The sequence below is a fragment of the Callithrix jacchus genome, chromosome 14 (genome assembly GCF_049354715.1).
Source record: "Callithrix jacchus isolate 240 chromosome 14, calJac240_pri, whole genome shotgun sequence".
Lineage (NCBI taxonomy): Eukaryota > Metazoa > Chordata > Mammalia > Primates > Cebidae > Callithrix > Callithrix jacchus.
The window spans coordinates 81,476,570-81,499,679 of NC_133515.1; the positions used below are offsets into that span (position 1 = coordinate 81,476,570).

The 23,110-nt window shown below is 39.5% G+C and overlaps 1 protein-coding gene across 1 annotated transcript in view; it reads right to left on the reverse strand.

Annotated features, from left to right (window-relative positions):
- The window catches only part of RASGRP3 (RAS guanyl releasing protein 3), an 86,692-nt gene that overhangs the window by 40,588 nt on the left and 22,994 nt on the right, over positions 1-23,110 (reverse strand). Inside the window, exons 2-6 of the mRNA XM_008980888.5 lie at positions 9,229-9,361; positions 5,635-5,833; positions 4,471-4,573; positions 1,571-1,633; positions 875-1,006 (exon numbers count right to left, since the gene is read on the reverse strand). Coding sequence (XP_008979136.1) covers positions 875-1,006; positions 1,571-1,633; positions 4,471-4,573; positions 5,635-5,704 — 368 coding nt within the window. The 5' untranslated portion in view covers positions 5,705-5,833; positions 9,229-9,361. The remainder of the gene's footprint in view (positions 1-874; positions 1,007-1,570; positions 1,634-4,470; positions 4,574-5,634; positions 5,834-9,228; positions 9,362-23,110) is intronic.

The following is a 23,110-nucleotide window of genomic DNA, read 5'->3' on the forward strand; positions in this document are numbered from 1 at the left end:
AGCCTGTTATAAAGACAGGGGCCTGGACCTCACTGCCAGAGGTTCTGATTCATTAGGAATGATCCTAAATAATATGTATTTTCACCAAACATCCCTTATAATTCCTGGATCATTCACTATTGATTACTATTGAAGAAGTATTCAATAGTCATCAACAGTGGAAAACAGAGTAGAATATGAATACCTAAAACACAAGAACATACATTTGCAAGATGTATAACCATATTTAGGATCATCAAATAGTTTTCCCTGTGCAAAGTTACCTAGTTGATGTGAAAGTGGCCTAATTGCACCAGTTACCTAATAACTAAGCTAACCAGCTCCTCACATCTATGATCAACCACCATAAGGTTGTTGTTCTGAGGCCAACCTCAGCAGCACCATGCTACAGAGCTTCTCAAGCTTGCATGTGAATCACTTGGGCATCTTTAAAGTGCAAATTCCAATTCAGGTTTAAGGCAGGGCTTAGAGGCTGCATTCCTAATGAGCTCCCAGGTGACACCAACGCTACTGGTCTGCGGACCACACTTTGAGTAGTGAAGGCATAAGAGACATCAACTAGATTCCAACTCAGTAACTGATACTGAGCATCTATTGTGTGCCAAATGCTTTCATGCGCTATCTTATGTATTTATTGGATGTGCATAGTAATCCTGTGAGAAAGGTACTGTCTGCATTTTGTAAATACAGAAACTGCAGCTTGGAGAGGTGAGTTGTGTCCAATATGGCTTGAGCTCACTGCAGAAAGGCTTTGCTCACAGAAGCAAACCTGGATTCAGGAATGGGATGGACTCAGGACAAGTTGGGTGATTACTACTTCCTCCCCTATAGCAGTGGGCTCATCAAGTATGAAAGACGTTGGTTCCACTCTTACATGCTGGATATGTCGATGAGGCTGACGTGTTTTTCATATCCTAGTTGACTAGCTACTTCCCGGAATTCCTCAGTCATGCGAACCAAACCAAGATCCAAATTAAACTCTGCAGGAAACTTCAGAATCCAGTACCTGAAAGGCATCAAATATTTTTGGCAGCTGGAAGATTTCAAGTTGGATATCTACAGAAACAATTGTACCATTTTACAGACTACATTTAACACCAAACCTGGGACCATCCAGGACCATACTTCAAATTAGCCATCTCCTGTCTCTAAATCCCCATCCATCTCGTGGAGCCTCTCTCTGCCCTTCTTCAATCTAAAACCACTCCCATTCATAGCCCCTCTTTCGGTTGAGAGGAAACCTTTCCTTCAATTAACAAAAGTAGGTGGGAATGCGTGTGGTGAGGGAGTAGAAGAAAATAAATCCACCCTCTCTAAGAGCTAGTTTCATTCCCTAATCACATTTACTATTACTTGATCTCTAGTCCAAAAGATAAAGATCCCCCCACACCACCCAACAGAGGAGGACCAATTTTAACAAAGTTGGTGGGAGGGGTATCACAGTAGATGCTTCTGTCAAACTAGGTCTGCAGCTTGGGGAAAAGGAAATTATCAACAATTCCAGAACTAGAAACTACAAACTGTGCCAGAACCAGAAGGTATAAGAAATGAAATTTGTAAATATATTTACCTCATGAAGTAGCAGATCTTCAATCGAAATTCACTGCAGCTTTCTCCAGTGGCATTTTGATACGTAAGCCAGTTAAAGAAAACATCCTTGCACCTTGTTTCCTTTGCACATACCTGTAGCTGTGTCCTCAATTTATACAAATTCCTAATAAGAGGACCATACTAGGGACATTCAGGTTATATGGACACTCAAATACGGAGATAAGTGGCCTCTGATGACTTCAACACTGAACAATTGAAACCTGAATTAGTTTTGCTTTTATTCACATTTATTAACCAATAACTGCCAACTGTAATTACAAATAGATTGCCAACTATACATAATTCAAATTGACAGCACAGAGAAATGCTACTTTAACCAAAAAGATTTTATATTTAGAATTAATGCCTTATACAGTTATGTATCGCATAATGACATTTCAGTCAATGAAAGACCGCATATATGACATTGAATTGAAAAATTCCCGTTGCCTAGTGACATGGTAGCCAGCATAATGTTGTAACCCAACGTATTACTCATGTGTTTGTGGTGATGATGGTGTAAACCTACTGTTCTGTGAGTCATATAAATATCTAGTATAGTTATGTATAGTATATAATACTTGATAATGAGAATAAATATGTTATTAGTTCATGTACTTACTATACTATTTTTGTTGTAATTTTAGAGTACTCCTTTTACTTCTGTAAAAAAAATTAAAAAGTTAACTGTAAAACAGCTTCAGGCAGGTTACTGCCCCTGAAGACTTCCCAGTGGAACAAGAGATGGAGGTGGAAGACAGTGATATTGATGATCCTGAGCCTGTATAAACCTAAACCTAAGCTAATGCGTGTCTGTGTCTTTGCTTTTAAGTTTAAAAAGTTTTTAAAAATTTAAATGAAAAAAGGTTGTAGAATAAAGGTTAAAAAAATATTTTTATACAGCAGTACAATATGTTTGTGTTCTAAGGTCTTATGACAAAAGGGTTAAAAAGTTTTTAAAGGTTTATAAAGTATAAAAGTTACAGTAAGCTAAGGTTAATTTATTATTGAAGAAAACCAAGTAATTTTTATAATTTGGTGTAGCCTAAGTGTATAATGTCTCTAAAGTCTACAATACTGTAATGTCCTAGGTCTTCACATTCACTCACCACTTACTGACTCACCCAGAGCAGCCTCCAGTCTTACAAGCTCCATTGATGATTAATGCCCTATACAGGTGTACCACTTTTTATTTTTTATACTGTGTTTTTACTGCACCTTTTCTATGTTTATATGCACGATACTCACAATTGTGTTACAATTGCCTATAGAATTCAGCACAGCATCATGTTGTACAGGTTTGTGGCCCAGGATTAATAGGCTGTATCATACAGTCTCGGTGTGTAGTAGGCTACAGCACGTAGGTTTCTGTAAGCACACTCTATGATGTTTGCAAAATCATGAAATCATCTAATGATGAATTTCTCAAAACTTATTCCTATGGTTATGCTATGCGTAACAGTATGGGTACTCTAATTTCTTCTTCAATATTTGAAAATGCCATTTTCAGGTATATTAGTACTCAAGTTGTGTTATTTACTTGTAAGTCTATTTATTCATACTCCTTTTAACAGATATATATTGAGCTTGTGTATATGCCAGGCAATTGATACAGCATGAGCAAGGAATCCAAAGGGAGGAAAGTTTAAAGAAATGTCAATTCATAGGTAGTCTTCGCCTTTCCCACATTAAACATTACTATGCCTAATCATCCCTTTTTATTTGTGTCTCATGAATTGGTGGCCATGCTAAGGGTGAGAATGCTGTTGATAGTACATTCTTTGGACAATGTCTAGATTGTCAGGAGTATGGCCAGACTGAGTCAATGTCCTCCATCCTTACCTATGTTCTACATTTCAACAGTGGACTCATATAACCCTTGGACCACTGGGGACTAGGATCTTGTTCACTTTCACAGACCTCATAGACGCTCTAACATCCCTTTCTGCTCTGAGATTGTGAGGAGGATGAAGAGAAGAAGTAGAAAGTGGAGGAAGCTTGAACTGAACAGGTGGACACCCTACTGGCTCCAGAAGCCTTGGTAGGTCCTAAGAACACTCGATGGCACCTCTCCCTTTAAGGCCTTCCCCTCCCCCTGTAGGGGTTAACACTCATCTCCAGGGCCTCATGGGCTTGAAGAAGGCAAAGACTGCAGGAACCAGCATTAGAGATTATGTAATAAGCATTGTCTCGCAGGGAATAGAACCTTTTACAAATGGGAAACTGCATTTTCAGTCATTTGGCTTTCAACCACTTTTCAGGACTGCATGATGTACAGAAGCAGTAGGCTGCTAAAAGCCCTCATTTTGGAATGGCATTTTTAACCATGGGATTTATGTTTTTGTTTGTATTTCAGAAGAAAATCTAAAATTAGTGTCAGTCAACAAATCATAATAAACCTGCTAGAATGTTCATTTGTCTTGGCAGCAAGGGGAGATGTGAAAACTAAATTGATGTTTAGCCAAGCAACAGCATCTTATTTTGGCTGTATTTCCACATGATTAAGCTGCATCCTCTATGCCCACCATTTTTGTCATCCCAGAATAAATAAATTTGGTCTTGAATCATTGTTAAATATTCTCTCATTGCTCTAACAACAGAAACGTTTAAGACAAGTTAGAAACATCCAGCCTACAGTTCCTGCTTCATTTTACATCTTAGTGATTATCTTCAAGTACAGCCAAAACATCCAGATGGAGAGTCAACTATCTGGTCTATCATCCAGCTATGTTTTGTCTAGACATCTATATATATTCACAAAAGAGCTGGATAACCAAAGACTATTTATTCATCTTAATTTACTGGCTTTGGATAGACACTCTATCTAAATACAAAGCTTGATTTATGATTGTAAAAATTACACAGTAGTTGAAAAGATATATGCAGAGAAGTTTTTCTGCCAATTCAGTGGAAGATAAATACCATCGGTGCATCAGGAGAACTATTCTTGGCAAATAACTGTTATTCAGCTCTCCATTGTCATCTGTTTAAAAAAAATAGAACAAGAAGTGAAGATATCACAGTGCTATTCTCTACTTTTTCTAACATCAATAGAGAAGCATTAGGGTAAAAAACTGTTCATAGAACAATGATCTTTGACTTCCTAGTTCAGCTAGTATTTCCTTGCAAGTAAAAGTAGGTGGGTCTTACCCTTCCTCTAGTCTACAGTTGACAGATTTAATAAATAAAAATACAGGACACCCAGTTAAATTTAAATTTAAGAGAAACAATGATGAATTTCTTCAGTGTAAGTATGTCCCAGGCATTATTTAGGTCACACTTAAACTAAAGATGTTTGTCAGAAATTCAGGTGTAACTGGCCATCCTGTATTTTACCTGGCAAGCTTGCTCTGGTTTAACTCTGGTTTCTATAGTAATTAATTCAATAAATAACTAATCCTCATGTGAGTTGACTTTCTTTGTGCAAGGGATAATCCAGAATTCTGAGGTGGATATGAAAACAACAACACAGCAAGGGTAATCCAGAATTCTGTGGTGGAAATGAAAACACCACCACAAGGAGCATACAGCTGTAAAGTCTATAGTCTAATAGTAGATACAACATGCATGAATGTAGAATGCAGTAAACTGTGCTACTCACATTCATCTGAGACAAAAGAACAAGAAACAATCACAGAGGCATATGCCATGTGCTATCTGGAATTACAATGGGATGTGGGATTTGGGAAGAGGCAAGCAGCATTCCTGATCAAGGAGACTAGGAGTGGTATTATGAACATCTGAGACGGCCCTGAAACAGAATTTCAATGAAAGGAATAAGACCAATGCACGGTGGTAGAAAGGTGCAGGGAATGTTCCAGAAACATTAAGTGGACAGTTGGACTGCAGTACGAGCTGTGGGCAGTAAAGGGAAAGAAATGCGGAGGGCAGTGAAACTAGAGAGACAGACTGGGGTCAATCCAAAAGGCCTTAAATACCAAGGTACAGAGACTGAACTCTGTTTCACAAGCAACTTGCCTCTGAATAGAGGAAAGCGGGAGCATCGAGATACCCAAAAGAGATGAAAGGAGAAACGGATCATACCAAACATCTCAATGCAAGTGCGCAGCAGTTCATCTAATGTTGCTGCTTTCCCAAGGCCACTTGATCCCATGGTTGTTTAACCGTTGTCAAAAAACTAGAGACATTTTCAGCATCAGATAGACCATCTCCATAATCATGTGAATCAGTGACGTTAGTGCCTAGTGGTGAACTCTGTCCTTAGTTGTACTTCAAGAAAACTCTAAAAAAACAAGAGAAAGTTATTAGTCTAGAGTTCAGACCCCATTAGAACATCACTTTCCTACCTGAAAAGATAATGACTTACTCTATTTTTCTACAAGTATCATAGTGATTGAGATTACATGAACCTTTATGATGCCAAAATACCTGCTAAGCTGTTCCTGGGCATGGATGTGCATGGAGACCACAGAAATGTTCCCTGTTATATATCATCCCACTTTGCTGCTGAAATTTTTGGATGCAATATTTTACACTTTCTTCATATCTTTTTTTTTTTTTTTTTAGACAGAGTGTCACTTTGTCACCCAGGCAGGAGTGCAGTGGTGTGATCTCAGCTCACTGCAGCCTTGACCTCCTGGGTTCAAACAATTTTCCCACCTATGACCCCAAGTAGCTGGGACTATAGGCACACACCACCAGGTCTGGCTAATTTTTTTTATTTTTTGTAGAGACAGGGTTTTGCCATGTTGCCCAGGCTGGTCTCAAACTCCTGAGCTCCAGTGATCTACCCACCTTGGCCTCTCAAAGTCCTAGGATTACAGGTGTGAGCCACCATGCCTGGCCATCTTTCCTCATATTCTTAAGTGATAAGATACTCAAGAATACTATAAATGTTACTTGGTTACTTTAATATTAATAAAGGATGTGTAAAGAGAAAATTTTTTAATACAAATATATTTATGAACATTATCTTCAGTGATTACATAAATATTAAACAACTATAAAAAATTCTATTTGCCTGAGAATAAGATTATTCTTTGCAGTGGTAAAAATGCTACTGTTAATTTATTTAACACCCACATTATATACTATGTATCATACCAAATGCTTTGGATATATTATCCAACTTGATCTTCACAACAAGGCTATGAAGTAGTAATAATTATTCCCAGTTCACAGGTGAGGTGATGAGATTCACAGAGGTTTGGCAACTTACCCCAATCCATACAATTATGAAGGCCTAGAATCAGGACTCCACTATAAAATAAAGCTGCTGTGTTCCCTTTCTTCTTACTTCCACAAGCATGGATACCACAAACCATCATAATTTTGCCTGCTAAACTAGTGTTAAGGGTATCACTCCTCCACATCATCTCAGAAAAAAGACGTTAGATGATCTGTCACAGAGGTAGAAGGAAAATGTCGGGATAACAGCTATCCCATTTGCCAGCATCGTCATGGGGAAAACGTGATTGGAAATAACCTCTTATAATTGCTTACTCAAAAGCATCGCTGTTGGGTAGACATCATCGCTTTATTTTACACAGCAGGTCCTTGATGCCAGGTCCCCACAGGACTTGAAGCAGGAGGAAGACTGTCATGATGTAAGACATTTATCCGTTTTAGACATTTTAGTAGATAAACGAAGCCATTGAGGAGTCATCTCATAAGCTGTTTAAAGTCAATGTCTATTTTACTCTCAAACTTGATTTATTCAACTGGCAATCATTGAGCACCTGACCTATGCCAGGCACTAGGTTAGGCCCTGAGGCTGCCAAGATGAACAAATCAGTGTCCCATTCTTACCTTCAATGGGTTCATAGTCAACTTCAGAAAACAAATGTGAATGAATAGGAAAAAACACCTAATGACCATATGTATGGTTGTATTCGTTCAGTGAGACCACTGGAGTGACATTGGAATGAGTCTGTTCACCAGGCACATAACTTTGGGAAAAAAATGTTTGCCATCTATTCATTCTGTGAAAGAACAGATTCTTGTGCTGAAGGTACCACTCTTAGAACATAAAATAAAGGGTTATGTCAAGTGTTCAATAAAAACAGCAGAGAAACTGGATACAAGCTCTCCCAATTCTGCTGCTCAAATGATTTGTGAAAGCAGATTATTAAAGTAATCTGAAACTAACTCTCACATCTTTTAACAAAGTTACCTTATCTGTAAGGCCTTTCTTGACCTATTTAAAACAAACGCACCTCTCACCTCACACCCACCTCTCACTTGGCATACCCTACCTCCCTTCCTGGATTTATTTTTCTTTGTAACACTTAACACCATCTGACAAACTACATATTTTACTTGTTTATTTGTTTTTTAATCTCTATAGTGCTATTAACGTAAACTCCAAGACTGTAGAAATTTTTGTTTGTCCTCTGGTACACTGCTTAATGCCTAAGGTTTTGCTTTCACATAAAAGATATTCAAAAATTATTCACTGAATTAATGAATGAGTGCACTAATGGATGAGGAAATGAATGTAATAAAACTTGTCACAGGTTTGTCTTTGAATATGAGTATTTATATGAATGTGTATAGATTTTTTTTTTTTTTAATATGGAGTTTTGCTCTTGTTGCCCAGGCTGGAGTGCAATGGAGTGATCTTGGATCACTGCAACCCCTGCCTTCCAGGTTCAGGCATTGCCTGCCTCAGCCTCCCAAGTTGCTGGGATTATACGCTCCCACCAACACACCCAGGTAATTTTTTGCATTTTTAGTAGAGACAGCGTTTCACTGTGTTGGCTAGGCTGGTCTCAAACTCGTGACCTCAGGCGATCCACCCACCTCAGCCTCCCAAAGTGCTGGGATTACAGGTGTAAGCCCCTATGCTCAGCTGATACCGTATGTTTTTAAGAGACTTTTTAAAAGTTTGTTTACTAGATCAGCTTTAAGTAAACATCACTGGGACAAAAATTTCTGCCAGTTTTCTAAACTTAATAGTATCTGCCTATATTCATTATGAGAACTTGCCTCTTCCACGGCATGTTGGGGTAGAACTTCTCTGATTTCTCTAATGTAAGCTCTATTAGTATCAAGATTGAACAATTAGCAAGTTTGATTTCCTTCATGTGTATACAGTCATTTTTTTTTTTATCGTGTTACTCACTGAACAGTAGACACACTACTTAGAACAAATAGGCCTAGACTAAACTGGTTTCTCAATTCAAAACCAAAATTATTCAGCTGAGTTGTTTGGGGAAGGTGTTGGCGTTCCCATAAGGGAGTAGAGATAACCTGGAAACAAAGACTCATCACCATGTCTAGGGTTATATTTCTGATCTGCAAAGAAACTGGCATGTAATGGACCAGGTGGGCCGGGCTATTGGGTTACAATCTGTTTCTGCAATCAGTAGACGTGTCTGAGTTTCTCCTCCGCCTTCTGTCACCTGCACGTTTACCTGCGATCTCATTTCCTATGTGTGGACATTATTGAGTCTGCCACTGCCTTTTTTCAAAAAAGGCTTCTTTATTACAAAAGCAATGTACACCTATTATTTAAGTGTACACATTATTTAAGGACAGTAAGGAAAACGTTACCCATAATCTCATCATCCAAAGATAACTCCTGTTAACATCATGTTTCTTTCAGTTTCTCTAGGCATATTTATTTGTTTTATGAGAATTCTTACATAATTTACAACAATTTAAAGAAATACTTACCTGTTGTTTCCATACAGATAGAGTTCCAAATCCAAAAGAACTTTAAGGGCAATTAGCATCATTGGGAAATGCATGGAAGAAGCAGTCTGTAGAAACGGTTTGTTCAAACTGAAGGATAAGTACTTTGGATAACCTGACAAAAGAACAGAAAGAAACCCCCACATAGAATGAGATAATGATACCCAAAAGAATGCACATTGTGTTAAAGCATTTTCAAAAACTTTGAGTTACAGGTGCCATTTGAGATTCTGTCTAAACTTCACCCACAAAATCAATTAACAAGGGCAAATATTCAAAATAGTTATTTGGTAACATGATTTTTTAAGTCAAGTGAGCTTTTTAAAAAATGAAGCCTATTAAAAACCCACCTATGCGACAAAACCAAGTTCTACACACATAATATAAACTACTATTTCATGCAAATATATAAGTGGATTACTCATTAAGAATTTCCAAACACTGACTTTGAAATCCTTAAAACAGTTTGTGGTTGTGATCACGAAACTCTGACCCTAAATCACTACTGATTGTCTCAACATGAATGTCAATGTTATTTTAGTGCAGGCTGTTTAGCCTCCCAATGGGGACGTTCGGACTTGCTGTTTGTTTAGGACTTGCTGTAGTGTTGATAGGTACTCTCTGGCTGTGATGAAAATTATTGCTCTCCAGCATAGATATTTTCTCCCAAGTCTCAAAGGGACATAATCAGCTAAATTTCTCCCAGGGTTTGAATTATTTCTAAAGGAGAAGTGTTATTTTTAAAGGGTAATAGACTTTTGTTGGGAGTGATTTCAAAGGCTATGATATGTTCATGTAGCAAAAGGACTTGTGAAGCCACTTTTGTCAAAAAAACATCCTTCTGAGGTTGCCTAGGACAAAAAGAACTGTGCTCTCAATTTCAGAAATAACGAAAGGAAGCCAATTACTGAATAGTTATTCAGTAACAGATATAAATTAGCATAACAGGCTCTTGACTCAGAACCTCTTCATTAAAAAAAAAAAAAAACAAAAACATCGCGTTTCAACCTTAGTAACCAAATGGGGGAAAGTCTAACTTATCTCTGAGTAAAATGCCATAATGCTGCTTGCTTTACCAGATTGTTTAAGGATAAACAATCCTCAAACAGGGTCAGGTGAAGTGAACCCATCATGGAGCCTGCTGAGTGCTCAGGGTAAGGGTTTCCCTTTACCTGCACTACTCCTTCCCCTCCCTTATTAAAAGTCTTTTAAGTTGAGGCCTGAAGTGGAGGATCAATTTGTGGAAGCGACAGGAAGAGAGATATTCGTTTAGAGAAGAGAAAAGATATTGAAGAAAAAATACGGTGACACTGTTGCACCTATAAGTGGGCCAGGCAGCCTCACCAGCAAGGGGCTCCAATTCCCAAAGGTTCTCAAGCCAAAGTTAGGTCATGACTGTGAGAGATGCTGTAGACTAAATTCCCAGACGGTGTCTAGGAAGTATGCCAAAATGACAGGGAAGCTTTCTCCTGGCTCTGGTAATTGTAGGATTTATAAGGTGAAATATTATAGCTAGTAAGTATTCAACAAATCCTTCTGAAATGATGTTGGCCATATTAGGACTTTCAAAGATTGTCTTGTCTATCACATTAACTCTATTCCAAGATAAAAAAAAATCTGGAAGATCCTTCCCTGCTAAAGGCAGTCATTATCTTTATGCATAAATGACTATATATATATATATATATATATATATATATATATATCTTTACATTAATACGACCTCCATATGGAGACAAAGAGGTTTCCCTAAATGACTAATGCTTTGTGAAAACAAGTGGTAATTGTTACAAACTTTGAAGTCTTAAAGATTAATGCCAAAGATGTCAGCATTCATCGTTCTGGAAATATGCAAACTTAATTTCCCTGTATCACCACAGACATAAGATTTTTTTTTAAGTGCTGTGATTATATTACTTGATACACCATAGGAGAATTAAGATTGAGTTTAGTAAATGAAATAATAAAAACTCTGAAAGATAATTAATTTGTTTGACAAATACTTACTGAGAATGTACTAGACACCAGACACTGAACAAAATACTAGAGTGGCTGGTAGAAGGGATTGGTGTTGGGGAATCGAAGGATAAATGGATAAGCAAGACAGACACAATCCTTGCCTTTACACTCTAGTAAAGAATTAAAGGAACAATTACAATAGAATAGCCTACTGTACCACAGAGCAGGCAGGAAGGGGCACTAATTTAATCTAGGAGCCTGAGGAGTTTTAGGTTGACAAAGAAGATGGCAATTACGAGAAATCGAAAAGACATTTAGAATGACCAAAAGTATTATGGCAAGAGATGAGACTAAAAAGTCAGTAGCAGCTCATGACAGTAGTGTAAGCTTTAGTAAGGAGCATATACTTTATCCAAAGGGCAGTGGGAAGCCATTGTTTGAAAGAAGAGTGGCATGATCATTATTTGGATGTTTCCTTTTTTTTTGAGATGGTCTCACTTTGTCACCCAGGCTGGAGGGCAGTGGCATGATCTTGGCTCACTGCAACCTCCACCTCCCAGGTTCAAGTGATTCTCCTGCCTCAGCCCCCCAAGTAGCTAGGATTACAAGCATGCAACACCATGCCTGGTTAATTTTTGCATTTTTAGAAGAGATGGAGGTTTCCTTATGTTGTGGCCAGGCTGGTCTCAAACTCTTGACCTCAAGTGATCTGCCTACCTTAGCCTCCCAAAGTACTAGGATTACAGCCATGAGCCACTGTGCCTGGCCCATACCTGGATTTTAAAAGATTTTTCCAGCTGCATAATGGAGAAGAGATTGTAGTAAAGACCTACAATGAGGATGGGGAAACCAGTTAGTAATTGATTAAAATCATTCAGGCAAGAGATGATGGTTGTCTAAACCAGCATGTGTCCATGGAGATGGGAAAGAAGAGGCTGGTTACAGAATTTCTTTTGAAAATACATTCAGAAAGATTTACTGGCTATGGGGAATGACCAGAAATCAAGGATAATTCCTAGATTTGTAGCTAGATATTTGGTTGGGTCATGGTGCCACTTCCTTGAGAATGAGAAATTGAGAGTAGAGGGGAGGAGAAGCAAGTTTATGGGAGGAAAATGATGAGTTCACTTTGGCGGTACTGAGTTATAGATGCTTAAGACTCCAAAGAGAAATTTTGTTTTAAATTATTTCCTTTGATTATATGAAGGGAAATTGTTGAGTTAACTTCTAGATATCTATTACAGACTTCTGAGTTAAGACCTGAGCTTCTTTAAGGGCTAAGAATTGGCAGGGAAAAAGAATTGGAGGAAGGGGCAGGAGACTGAGAAGTTAATTCATGTAACATGGTCCCTGGGAGGACAAGAGTAAGGGATCCACATACAGGTGGAGGGAATGACTTTGGATAAAGAAGACGACCACTTCTTTCAATGCAATAGCAGGAGACCCCCAAAAAAGGGCATCAATATAGGTAAATCTGTCATTTTTATGGAAGGAAGTCAAGGAAGTTTCTGTCTGGCAACTTTCATTTACTCTAAAAAGGAGACATGGTCATCTGCCAAAAGGTATGATGTTTATCAAGTTCTGAGGTTTATCAAGGAGAAAATGTACAAAAGCCATTGTGAAAATTGAAGAAAGGAACCAGAATTATGAGGATTATTTCTGTCAAGAGTAGAATGCTAATATTTCAATTCATCTGGGGTTTTAATCTTTTATTTTTATTTTTTGAGAGGAAGTTTAGTGTTCCTTGTTCTTTGGGCTATTGTATAATGTCCTGTTTCTAAAATTATTTCAGATAACTTCTGGAACAATGTATATGGGAACTCTCCCCTGCATTGAAGGAGCAATTCTGAGTTTCTATTGTTATGGTCTAGTCACACTTTCCATATGTGTGAGCCTCAAAACTAAAACAAGGCTGGCATTTGTTAGGTGGTGTCCTCATCATGGCACAGATCCCAAATCCCATTTCACCTAGCTTTGCTTAGTGACGAGGACATTAAGATACCATTGGAAATGAAATAATAAGAGAAACAGGCAGGGTACGGTGGCTCAAGCCTCTAATCCCAACACTTTGGCGGGGGCGAGGTGAGTGGATCACTTGAGGTCAGGAGTTCAAGACCAGCCTGGCCGACGTTGTGAAACCCTGTCTCAAATAAAAATATAAAAATTAGCCAGGCATGGTGGTTCATGCCTGTAATCTCAGCTGCTTGGGAGGCTGAGGCAGGAGAATCACCTGAACCTGGGAGGTGGAGGCTGCAGGGAGTCAACATTCCACCACTGCACTCCAGCCTGGACAACAGAAAGAAATTCATTTCTCTTCCATCCTTTGACTTGATTCAAAATATTTTATTCTAGCAACTACCACCTGAGCTAACTTTCTTATGATCCCCACCTTTCCCACCAGGCTTTCTGCATCTCTGCCCTACCACTCATATTCTCCAATGCTCTCATTATCTGAGTCTCACTCTGTCACCCAGGCTGGAGTGCAGTGGCGTGATCTTGGCTCACTTCAACCTCTGCCCCCCAGTTTCAAGCAACTCTCCTACCTCAGCCTTTAGAGTAGCTGGGATTACAGGCATGCACCACCATGCCCAGCTAATTTTTGTATTTTTAGTAGAGATGGGGTTTCACCATGTTGTCCAGGCTGGTCCTGAACACCTGACCTCAAGCCGTCTGCCCACCTTGGCCTCCCAAAGTACTGGGATTGCAGACATGAGCCACTGGGCCCAGCCTTAGTTTACTCTTTATATTTGAAATTCTTTGGCTATTTCTGTGTTGATCTTCTTTCTGTTTAGATTTTCCTTCTCATTCCTTTTAAGTTCACTCCTCTGTTCCTTGAATATTTCTTTCTACTTTAGTTTCTTCTATCAGGTGTTCTTCCCAGCGTGCTCCACGGAAGTCATACTATCATCACTGTCAAACTTGCTCTATCACAAACCTGCTGGGATAGCACAAATATAAGAAATGGGCCCGGTGCTTACAGCAAAATTCATTCATTGTAAATGGACCACAACTCATGACATGAAGACTAAAGTCCCCCGTATTTATGGATGGTGAAGCAATATCTCCAAAGGTAATTTAACAATGACAGTAGGAATGAGCCAGGGTTAATGCTGTAATTTTCAACTCTAAAAATATTTTTTTGTCATTCTTGGATTGGATGTGTTTATTTAATGTAGTAATAGGATTTTCCTGGGTTTAAAATTTTTTTTTATTTTATCATGAAAAGAGATTTCACTAATGGGGAATAATCAACACTGTGCTGGATTTTATAAAATGAAGTAATAACAGCATCTACACATACCATTTATTGGTGGCAATGTAATGTGACAGATATAACATTGGAAAAATTCTCTATATTATCTTTAAATCTTATACTACTCCCATAACCAAGTCTTATTATGTCCATTTCATGGATAAGGAAATGGAGGCCTAGAGAGGTTAAATTACTTGTCCGGTACCATGTTACTAGTTAAGTTGCAAAGCCAAGTCCAATTCCAATAACGTATGTTTTTCTACTACCCACAGAATTTTAGCTGCTGTTAAGGCCTGCCTATTAGAACAATTTCTAGACATTGTGTAGAACAAAGGTTTACTATTCCCTGTGTTTGGCTCATAAGCATTCCGTCACTGGCCCTATTGTCTGAGAATAAATAACCTTCGCTATTACGGCAAGCTTGGCAACTCAGAGAATCGCTGGTACCAAGTACTGAGCAGAAGTCAATAGCCAGCTCAGAGCTCATCTCACAAGGGCTCATTGCATTTTCTGGTAACAAGTAATAAGGTTTAACTGATTTTATTTATGTTTTCTTGGTTACTGGTATTTAATATTGGCAACCAATCTAACATATTTATAGCTATCTGACATATGAACAAAAAATCAGACTCTTGGAGAAGCTTTAGTAATAAATACCACAAAATTCCAAAGTCCCACCAAAGGGGTATTTTCCTAGCATTTGGCTGCAGCTGAATATAGAATGGAAATGACATATACACATTCTAGACACCTGCAGCTGGATGGCTTCCAGATGGACACATTCAACCACATTGCAGTGCTAAGACCACTATGGCAATTCAAGTGTTCACTTTCTAAATAATATCCCAAAGTAAAAACTGAAACTAGGAAACTTGAGCCTCAAAATTTTAAATGTTGGAAAAATTATTTTTTTAAAGATCAATATTTTCTTCTCCCAAAAATGCCAATAGTATATTCCTAAGAATCCTGTCTGTGGTCCTAATACTCTGGAAGTATCTGATCTCAATTCCCTGAAATAAAGTCACATTCCCTTAATCCTTTGTTGTTCCATTTACTTCAGAGTGGATTTGATGATGATCATAATGGTGGTGGTGGTGGTGATGATGATGTGGAGGAGGAGGAAGAGAAGGAATCATTTAGGCACTCTTCATGTTGGTCACTGTGTTGAGGTTTTTTCCCCAGCAAACTCTGGGAGGCTAGGCCCCTCCCAGCAATCCAGCAATAAATAAAATTCAGCTAAATCTTGCTTGTTACTTAATTGTTACCATAAAATGTAATGCGGTCTTGTGAGATGAGCTCTGAGCTGGTTATTGACTTCTGTTTAGTACTTGGTGCCAATACCAACGTGTTCTGCCTCATGCGCCTGCTATGAACAAGAAGGCATTTTTAACAACTGCATATGTAAAATTCTTAGGGATCATCCCACTGGATCCAGAAGACAATCTCCAAGGATAGAATCTACATGAAGGAGGCTCCAAGGGAATGAAGACATTACACAGAAAGAAAAAGCAAGAGAATGTGAACAGAAGGCATAGCCTGGACTACAAAATCTCCCCTAAACTGCCATCACTCTAGTCTGGAAGTGGAAGTTGACTGCCACTAAAAACAAGGGGAAAGGATTTTAAAACATGAATTCTAAGTTGCTACACAGGAATGCAGCCAGAAGCACTAACGTAATGAAAGACTGCCTTTAAATGGACCCCCAGGTTCTCAGAGAAAGGCATTAGTTTGGTTGGGGCACAAAAGCTAATATTTATTGTCTATTAAGCATTAAACAGAACACTATATGCTAAAGATGTAGAGAGCCCATTCTCAAGAGCACACAATCCCATACAGGAGATACATTATAAATCAGTTATTATAAACCAATGAGTCCATTAAGTCTGGTGACAGAGACAGATGCCCAGGGCATTGTGGGAGCACAAAAATGAGACCAAATTCCACCCAAGGAGATCTAGGAAGCCTTCTCGACAGGAAAGATACTAAGCTTTATGGGTCACAAAATTACAGTAGAAAATACAGGCTAAGTTTAACAGTGTCAGACAGTGAGGTGGTTGGAAATATCTGAACCTGATTCCAGAATTAGGCATAGGATAGATATGTGCAATTTGCTTTCAAAAAAATTATCATTATGTGAAAAATGAATAAGAACACATGTGAGACAACAATATTTAGATTAAAAGCTGATGACAGAAGAGCTGGACACAGTAGCTCATGCCTGTAATTCCCAGCACTTTGAGAGGCCACGTCAGGCAGATCACCTGAGATCAGGAGTTCGAGACCAGCCTGACCAATGTGAAAAAACCCTGTCTCTACTAAAAATACAAAATTAGCCAGGCATGGTGGCACATTCCTGTAGTCCCAGCTACTCAGGAGGCCAAGGCAGGAGAATCGCTTGAACCCAAGAGGTGGAGGTTGCAGTGAGCCAAGATTGTGCCACTGCACTCAAGCCTAGGTAACAAGAGCAAAACTCCATCTTAAAATAAATAAATAAAGCTAACCAGAGAAAATGATTGGGGTCAGGTAGGTACACATTGAGTTCTGAACCATCTGTGGATTTTTTTTCAAAGGCACAAATAAAAGAAAGCATTACAGAAAGCATAGGGGTTGCCCAGTGCTGCTTTCTTTTATTAATTTTCTTATTCAGTTTCACTATTGACAGTGATAAGCTTTAATAGATAGATTTCCTTTACTGTTTAGACACTAAGATACTGAAGATGTAATATGAATTTCTCTTTTCTAAGAGAAACTGTACTATGTTATCTAAGTGAAAACATTTTGCTCCTATTTAGAAACCCATGGGTTTACACTACTCTTTTATGGGACGGTAACATCTCAGTTTGAAATTACTTCTGAAATCAGGGATTTGGAACTGGAATTTTTATTGGAACCAATTAACAGTAAAGTACAGGAACCAAAAAAACAGTTTGTTTAAAATTATTTCTGTGCTCTCAAATAAAGTGATACAGCTTGATGCCCATAATTAGAAGGCTCCACTTAACAGCTTTGTCATTCCCTTTTATTTCAGATGTTTTTCCTGAAGCAAATGGTTCTTCTTTTCCCTAAAAGAAAAACAAATCTCAAGAGGCAACGTTATCTGTCTTTCTCCCATCTAAGACATCAACTAATTTCACCTTACTCCTGAAAAGAAATCACAGTCCATACCTACAAACAAAGAAGAAAATATAAGAGGCTAAAAAATATGTAATATCTTAGGTCCCTTTAATTTCTCTGAGGTTCACTTTCATCATCTCTGACATGGGATAAATACTACTACAGTGCCTTCCTCAACAGAACAAAAAAAAATTCATTTGAAAAATGTTTTAAGGGGCCGGGCGCTGTGGCTCACGCCTGTAATCCCAGCACTTTGGGAGGCCGAGGCAGGCAGATCACGAGGTCAAGAGATCGAGACCATCCTGGTCAACATGGTGAAACCCTGTCTCTACTAAAAATACAAAAAATTAGCTGGACATGGTGGTGCGTGCCTGTAATCCCAGCTACTCGGGAGGCTGAGGCAGGAGAATTGCCTGAACCCAGGAGGCAGAGGTTGCGGTGAGCCGAGATCACGCCATTGCACTCCAGCCTGGGTAACCAGAGCAAAACTCCGTCTCAAAAAAAATAGAAAAGAAAAGAAAAATGTTTTAAGAGCATAAATCACAATGAAAAAAAAGGAAATCCTAAAATTGCGAAATGTTCCCAACTAAATTTGTGAAGTGGTTATTTGAAATGCAGAATACATTTTTCTATTAAATAATATTATAAATGGATTAATAACAGATTTACATATGAGAAACAGCCTGTGAAAATGCTAAAAGAGAACTTTGGGCATTCTTAAGAATTTTAGAGCTTGATAGACTGGTTCATTAGCATGCCAGATTAGCTTTCAGAAATGGTGCAACTCTTAGAAAGTAGGGTTTTTGATGGGTATTTTGGACTCATTAGTGGATCTAGAGCAACAGAGAATGAGAAAGAAAGATAGCGGGAGAAGCAGCTAGCTTTCATAAAGTAAAGGTTAAAGAGTTAGAGGAAAATGGGGCCTGATGGCTCATACCTATAATCCTAGCACTTTGGGAGACCAAGGCGGGTGGATCACCTGAGGTCAGGAGTTTGAGAACAGCCTGAGCAACATGGTAAAACCCCATTTCTACTAAAATACAAAAAAACATAGCTGAGTGTGGTGGCACATGCTGATAATCCCAGCTACTCGGGAGGCTGAAGCAAGAGAATCCCTTAAACCCAAGAGGCGGAGGATGCAGTGAGCAGTGAGCCAAGATGGTGCCACTGCCTCCAGCCTGGGTCACAAGGGAACAGAGGGAGACTCTGTCTCAAAAAAAAAAAAAAAAAAAGAGAGGGAGGGAGGCTGAGGCAGGTGGATCACGAGGTCAAGAGATCGAGACCATCCTGGTCAGCGAGGGGAAACCCCCGTCTCTACTAAAAATACAAAAATTAGCTGGGCATGGTGGCGCATGCCTGTAATCCCAGCTACTTGGGAGGGTGAGGCAGGAGAATTGCTTGAACCCAGAAGGCGGAGGTTTTAATGAGCCGAGATTGTGCCATTGCACTCTAGTCTGGGTAACAACAGTGAAATTCCGTCTCAAAAAAAAAAAAAAAAGAGTTAGAGGAGACCAAGGAATGAGAACAAGGATGTTGGTAGGTTATAAAAGGAGGAATTAATCAATTGTAATTTACTAAGGTGTGAGCAAATTAAGACAAGTGAAGGGAAGTGCAGAGTGAACTAATTTCCCTTGACCTGCCGTATGAAGGTATCTGCACCCCCCACACCTAGAAACAGCACCTTGTCTTTCTTCTCTCTTCACCAGCTTCTTGACGTAACTGCCTGGAGTTCATGCGTCTTATCACATCTCCTTCCTCTAGCTTGTAATTCCCCTTGTATTTCCTCTACGTAAGTAAGTAAACGTGAGGTGTCTTCTGGCCAAAACCAAACACTAACAAACAAACAACGTTTAGCAACCCTCTACCAGCCATCTCTCTCATCCCTCACAGCCAAACAGAATTTGCTGGTTCTATTTGGTCCTCTCTTAAGACCACCAAAATCAAGCTCTATCTAACTCCCCTTCCACTTCTTGCCTCCATACTCCATTCAGACTACTCTGGCAAAAGTCATTAACACCTGCTAAGCTCTCTTCATTCTCTTCTTCTGCTAAGGCTCAGCCATACTGTAGTACTTCTTGACCACACTCTCCCTTAAATTCTCATTTTGGTTGGTTTTCCTGGCAACATCCCTTCCCTGGTTTTTCTTATATACCTCTAATCACATCTTCTTAGTCTCATCCGCAGACTCCTCTCCTACTGCTGGCCCTCTGAACTGCCAATGGTTATCACGTCTCCACACTGAACTCATCCACAGAAGTGGTTTCAACTACCACCTCTACATTGATGACTCCAAACCAAACAGAGACCAGCGACATGCAAACTGCCGAGAAAGGGAGTAGGATTTGGAGACAGGCAGACTCGGGATTGCATCCTAGCTCTTCTACTTGCCAGCAGGTGACTTTGGGCAAGTTCTATTTAACCTTTGGGTAAGTTTTCGTATCTCACCCTCATCCATTGCTAGTGGGAATGTAAAATGGTACAGTCACTTTGGAAATGAGCTGGGCAGCTCCTCAAAAACTTAGAGTGACCATATGATCTAGCAAATTCATTCCTAGGTACATACTTAAGAGAACTGAAAAGTGTTTATAGCAGTAGTATTCATAATTTCCCCAAAGTGAAAACAACACAAATATCTCTCAATTGATAAATGGATAAACACAATGAAGTATCTCCATGCAATGGAATATTATTTAACGATAAAAAAAACAAGGTACTGATACATGCTGCAGTATAGATGAACCTTGAAAACGTTATGGTAAGTGAAAGAAGCCAGACATAGAAGGTCACATACTGTATAACTTCACTTATAGAAAACATCCAGAATAGGCAAAACTATAGCAACAGAAAGTAGATTAGTGGTAGCCAGGCACTGAGGGAAGGCAGGTATGGGGAGTGACTGCAGTGGGTTCACCATTTTTCGTTTTGTTTTTTTTTTTTGAGTGCTCTGGAATTTGATAGTGTTAGTTGTTGAACTTTGTGAATACACTAAATACCATTGAACTGTGCACTTTATTTATTTTTTGAGACAGAGTCTTGCTCTGTCACCAGGCTGGAGTGCAGTGGTATGATTTAGGCTCACTACAACCTCCACCTCCCAGGTTCAAGCAATGCTCCTGCCTCAGCCTCCCAAGTAGTTGGGGTTATAGGTACACACCACTACACCCAGCTAATTTTTGTGTTTTTAGTAGAGACAAGTTTTTGCCATGTTGCCAGGCTGTTCTTGGACTCCTGACCTCAGGTGATCTACCCACCTCAGCCTCCCAAAGTGCTAGGATTACAGGTGTGAGCCACCATGCCCAGCCTGAACTGTGCACTTTAAAGGGGTAGGTTCTAATGGTATATGAACCATGTCTCAATGAAATAGTTTTAATTAAAGAATATGTAGGAATGGAAAATGGTACCGTCACTTTGGAAATGAGTTAAGCAGAATATAAAAGACATAGAGAATATGTCCTTCTCATTTTTTAACCTGCTGCATCTCCTATATTTCCTTCCTTGGTCTATGGCTCAACCTGCCTCTGCGTATTCCATGCCAGAAACTTGGGACTCATCCTAGATTTCCTAGCACCCTCTTTTGCCATCCCTCATGCCCACGTCTGATCACCTACCTCCCAGTTGTTTCTTCTCTTTGCCCACTGCCCTTCATCTCCACTGCCTCTCCTGGGTTCAAGCTGTTGTCCCCTTTCCCCTGCCCCACTGTAGTGGCTCACTTCTCAGACTTCTAGATTGATTCTCAGTTCCTGTTTCTGTCTCCTCTCCCCTGGGGCCAAACCAATCTTTCCAAATTAACAGATCGATCGCAGAACTCCTCTCTCCAAAATTCTTCCACAGTTCCCCTTTGTCTTGCATAAATAGAAAGTCCTTTCCGTGGCATAGACGGCCTGCCCCTAGCATTCCCTCACTCCTCTTTCTTCTTTACTCCAGCGTGTGTGATACGCTGTAAAAGGGAACTCTGGTTTCACAGACCCCATGCTTTGCACACGTTGTTTATTTTCTTTGAATGTCACTCCTTCCTCAAAACTTCTGCTTGGCAATCCCCTACTCACTTTTCCAGAATTTTCCTCCTCTCTCCTCACCCTTCCAGGTGGATTTTGGCACTCAGCATACTGACTTCCTTTAGCTTTGTAAAATGTATGTTACTGAATGTTTCTGTTGGTCTCTCCACTGGTTTAAGAACAAAACCATATTTCTTCAGCCCCTAGCCCAGAAGTATGCCCGATATCTTTTGTGTGTGGGTTTTTTTTTTGAGATGGAGTCTCGATCTGTTGTCCAGGCTAGAGTGCAGTGGTGTGATCCCAGCTCGCCACAACCTCTGCCTCCTGGGTTCAAACAATTCCCCTGCCTCAAACTCTGGAGTAGTGCACACCACCACACCGGCTAATTTTTTCTATTTTTAGTAGAGATGGGGTTTCATCGTGTTAGCCAGGATGGTCTCAGTCTCCTGACCACACCCAGCCTGCCTGATATCTTTATATGACTACCATTCTCTGCTATCATATTCTTCTGACATTGTCTCTAAACTTCAAATTGGTTTCTTCTTTAATTTTCTTCTCTAGTCTTATTCTCTCTCTTTTTTTTTTTTTTTGAATTTGATATCTTAATGCAGCTGTAATTCTCTGAGTATAGCTCAAGACATAGGTGATTTGACCCAAATCAGTTGATCAGTTGACCCTTACAAGTGATTTGGGTTAAATCATTTATGTAAATATTTCAGATTTTTTAAAATGCCAAGATTTCGCTACTTAATTAACATTGTGCATTGAGACACCCAAAACTGAGGGGTGGGTTTATTTGTTTGTTTTTGTTTGTTTGTTTTGAGAAAGTGTCTCACTTCATTGCTCAGGCTGGAGTGCAGTGGCATGATCTCAGCTCACTGCACCCTCCACCTCCCAGGTTCAAGCAATTCTCCCCCACCTTTCAGAATAGTTGGGACCACACATGTGTACTACCGCACCCAGCTAATTTTTGTATTTTTGATAGAGATGGGGTTTCATCATGTTGCCCAGACTGGTCTCAAACTCCTGAGCTCAGATGATCCGCCCATGTAGGCCTCCGAAAGTGCTGAGATTGAGCCACTACAACTGGCCAAAAACTAGGGTTTTAATTACTATATAGAGTGAGGATTAGGTGTCTGGACAAGGCCAGGGAGATAGGTGGCTCACCTTAGGGAGGGACTCACTGTCCAGGATGGGACTAGGACCAGGGTTGGGATGAATCTTAGGAGAGGAACGGAGGTCAGAAATGGGAGAGGGCTGGGGATGAGTCTAACCTTATTCTCGTCTTGATGTTTCTCTTTTCATTATTGAATAATTTTATTCCTTTTATATTAACAGGCCCATAATGGAATTTCAAGATATGCTTCCCAATTTTTTGTATTATAGATTTTCCAAGAGGAAATCTTGGAAATTTCTCCAGTCACTTTCTTCTCTGTTGAATAAACACTTATTTCTGTGCCAGACACTATGATTAACATCGTGGCAGAGGTACAAGTACATGTCAGGCACAGATTGTGATCTCAGAGGCTTGAGGATCTAGAGA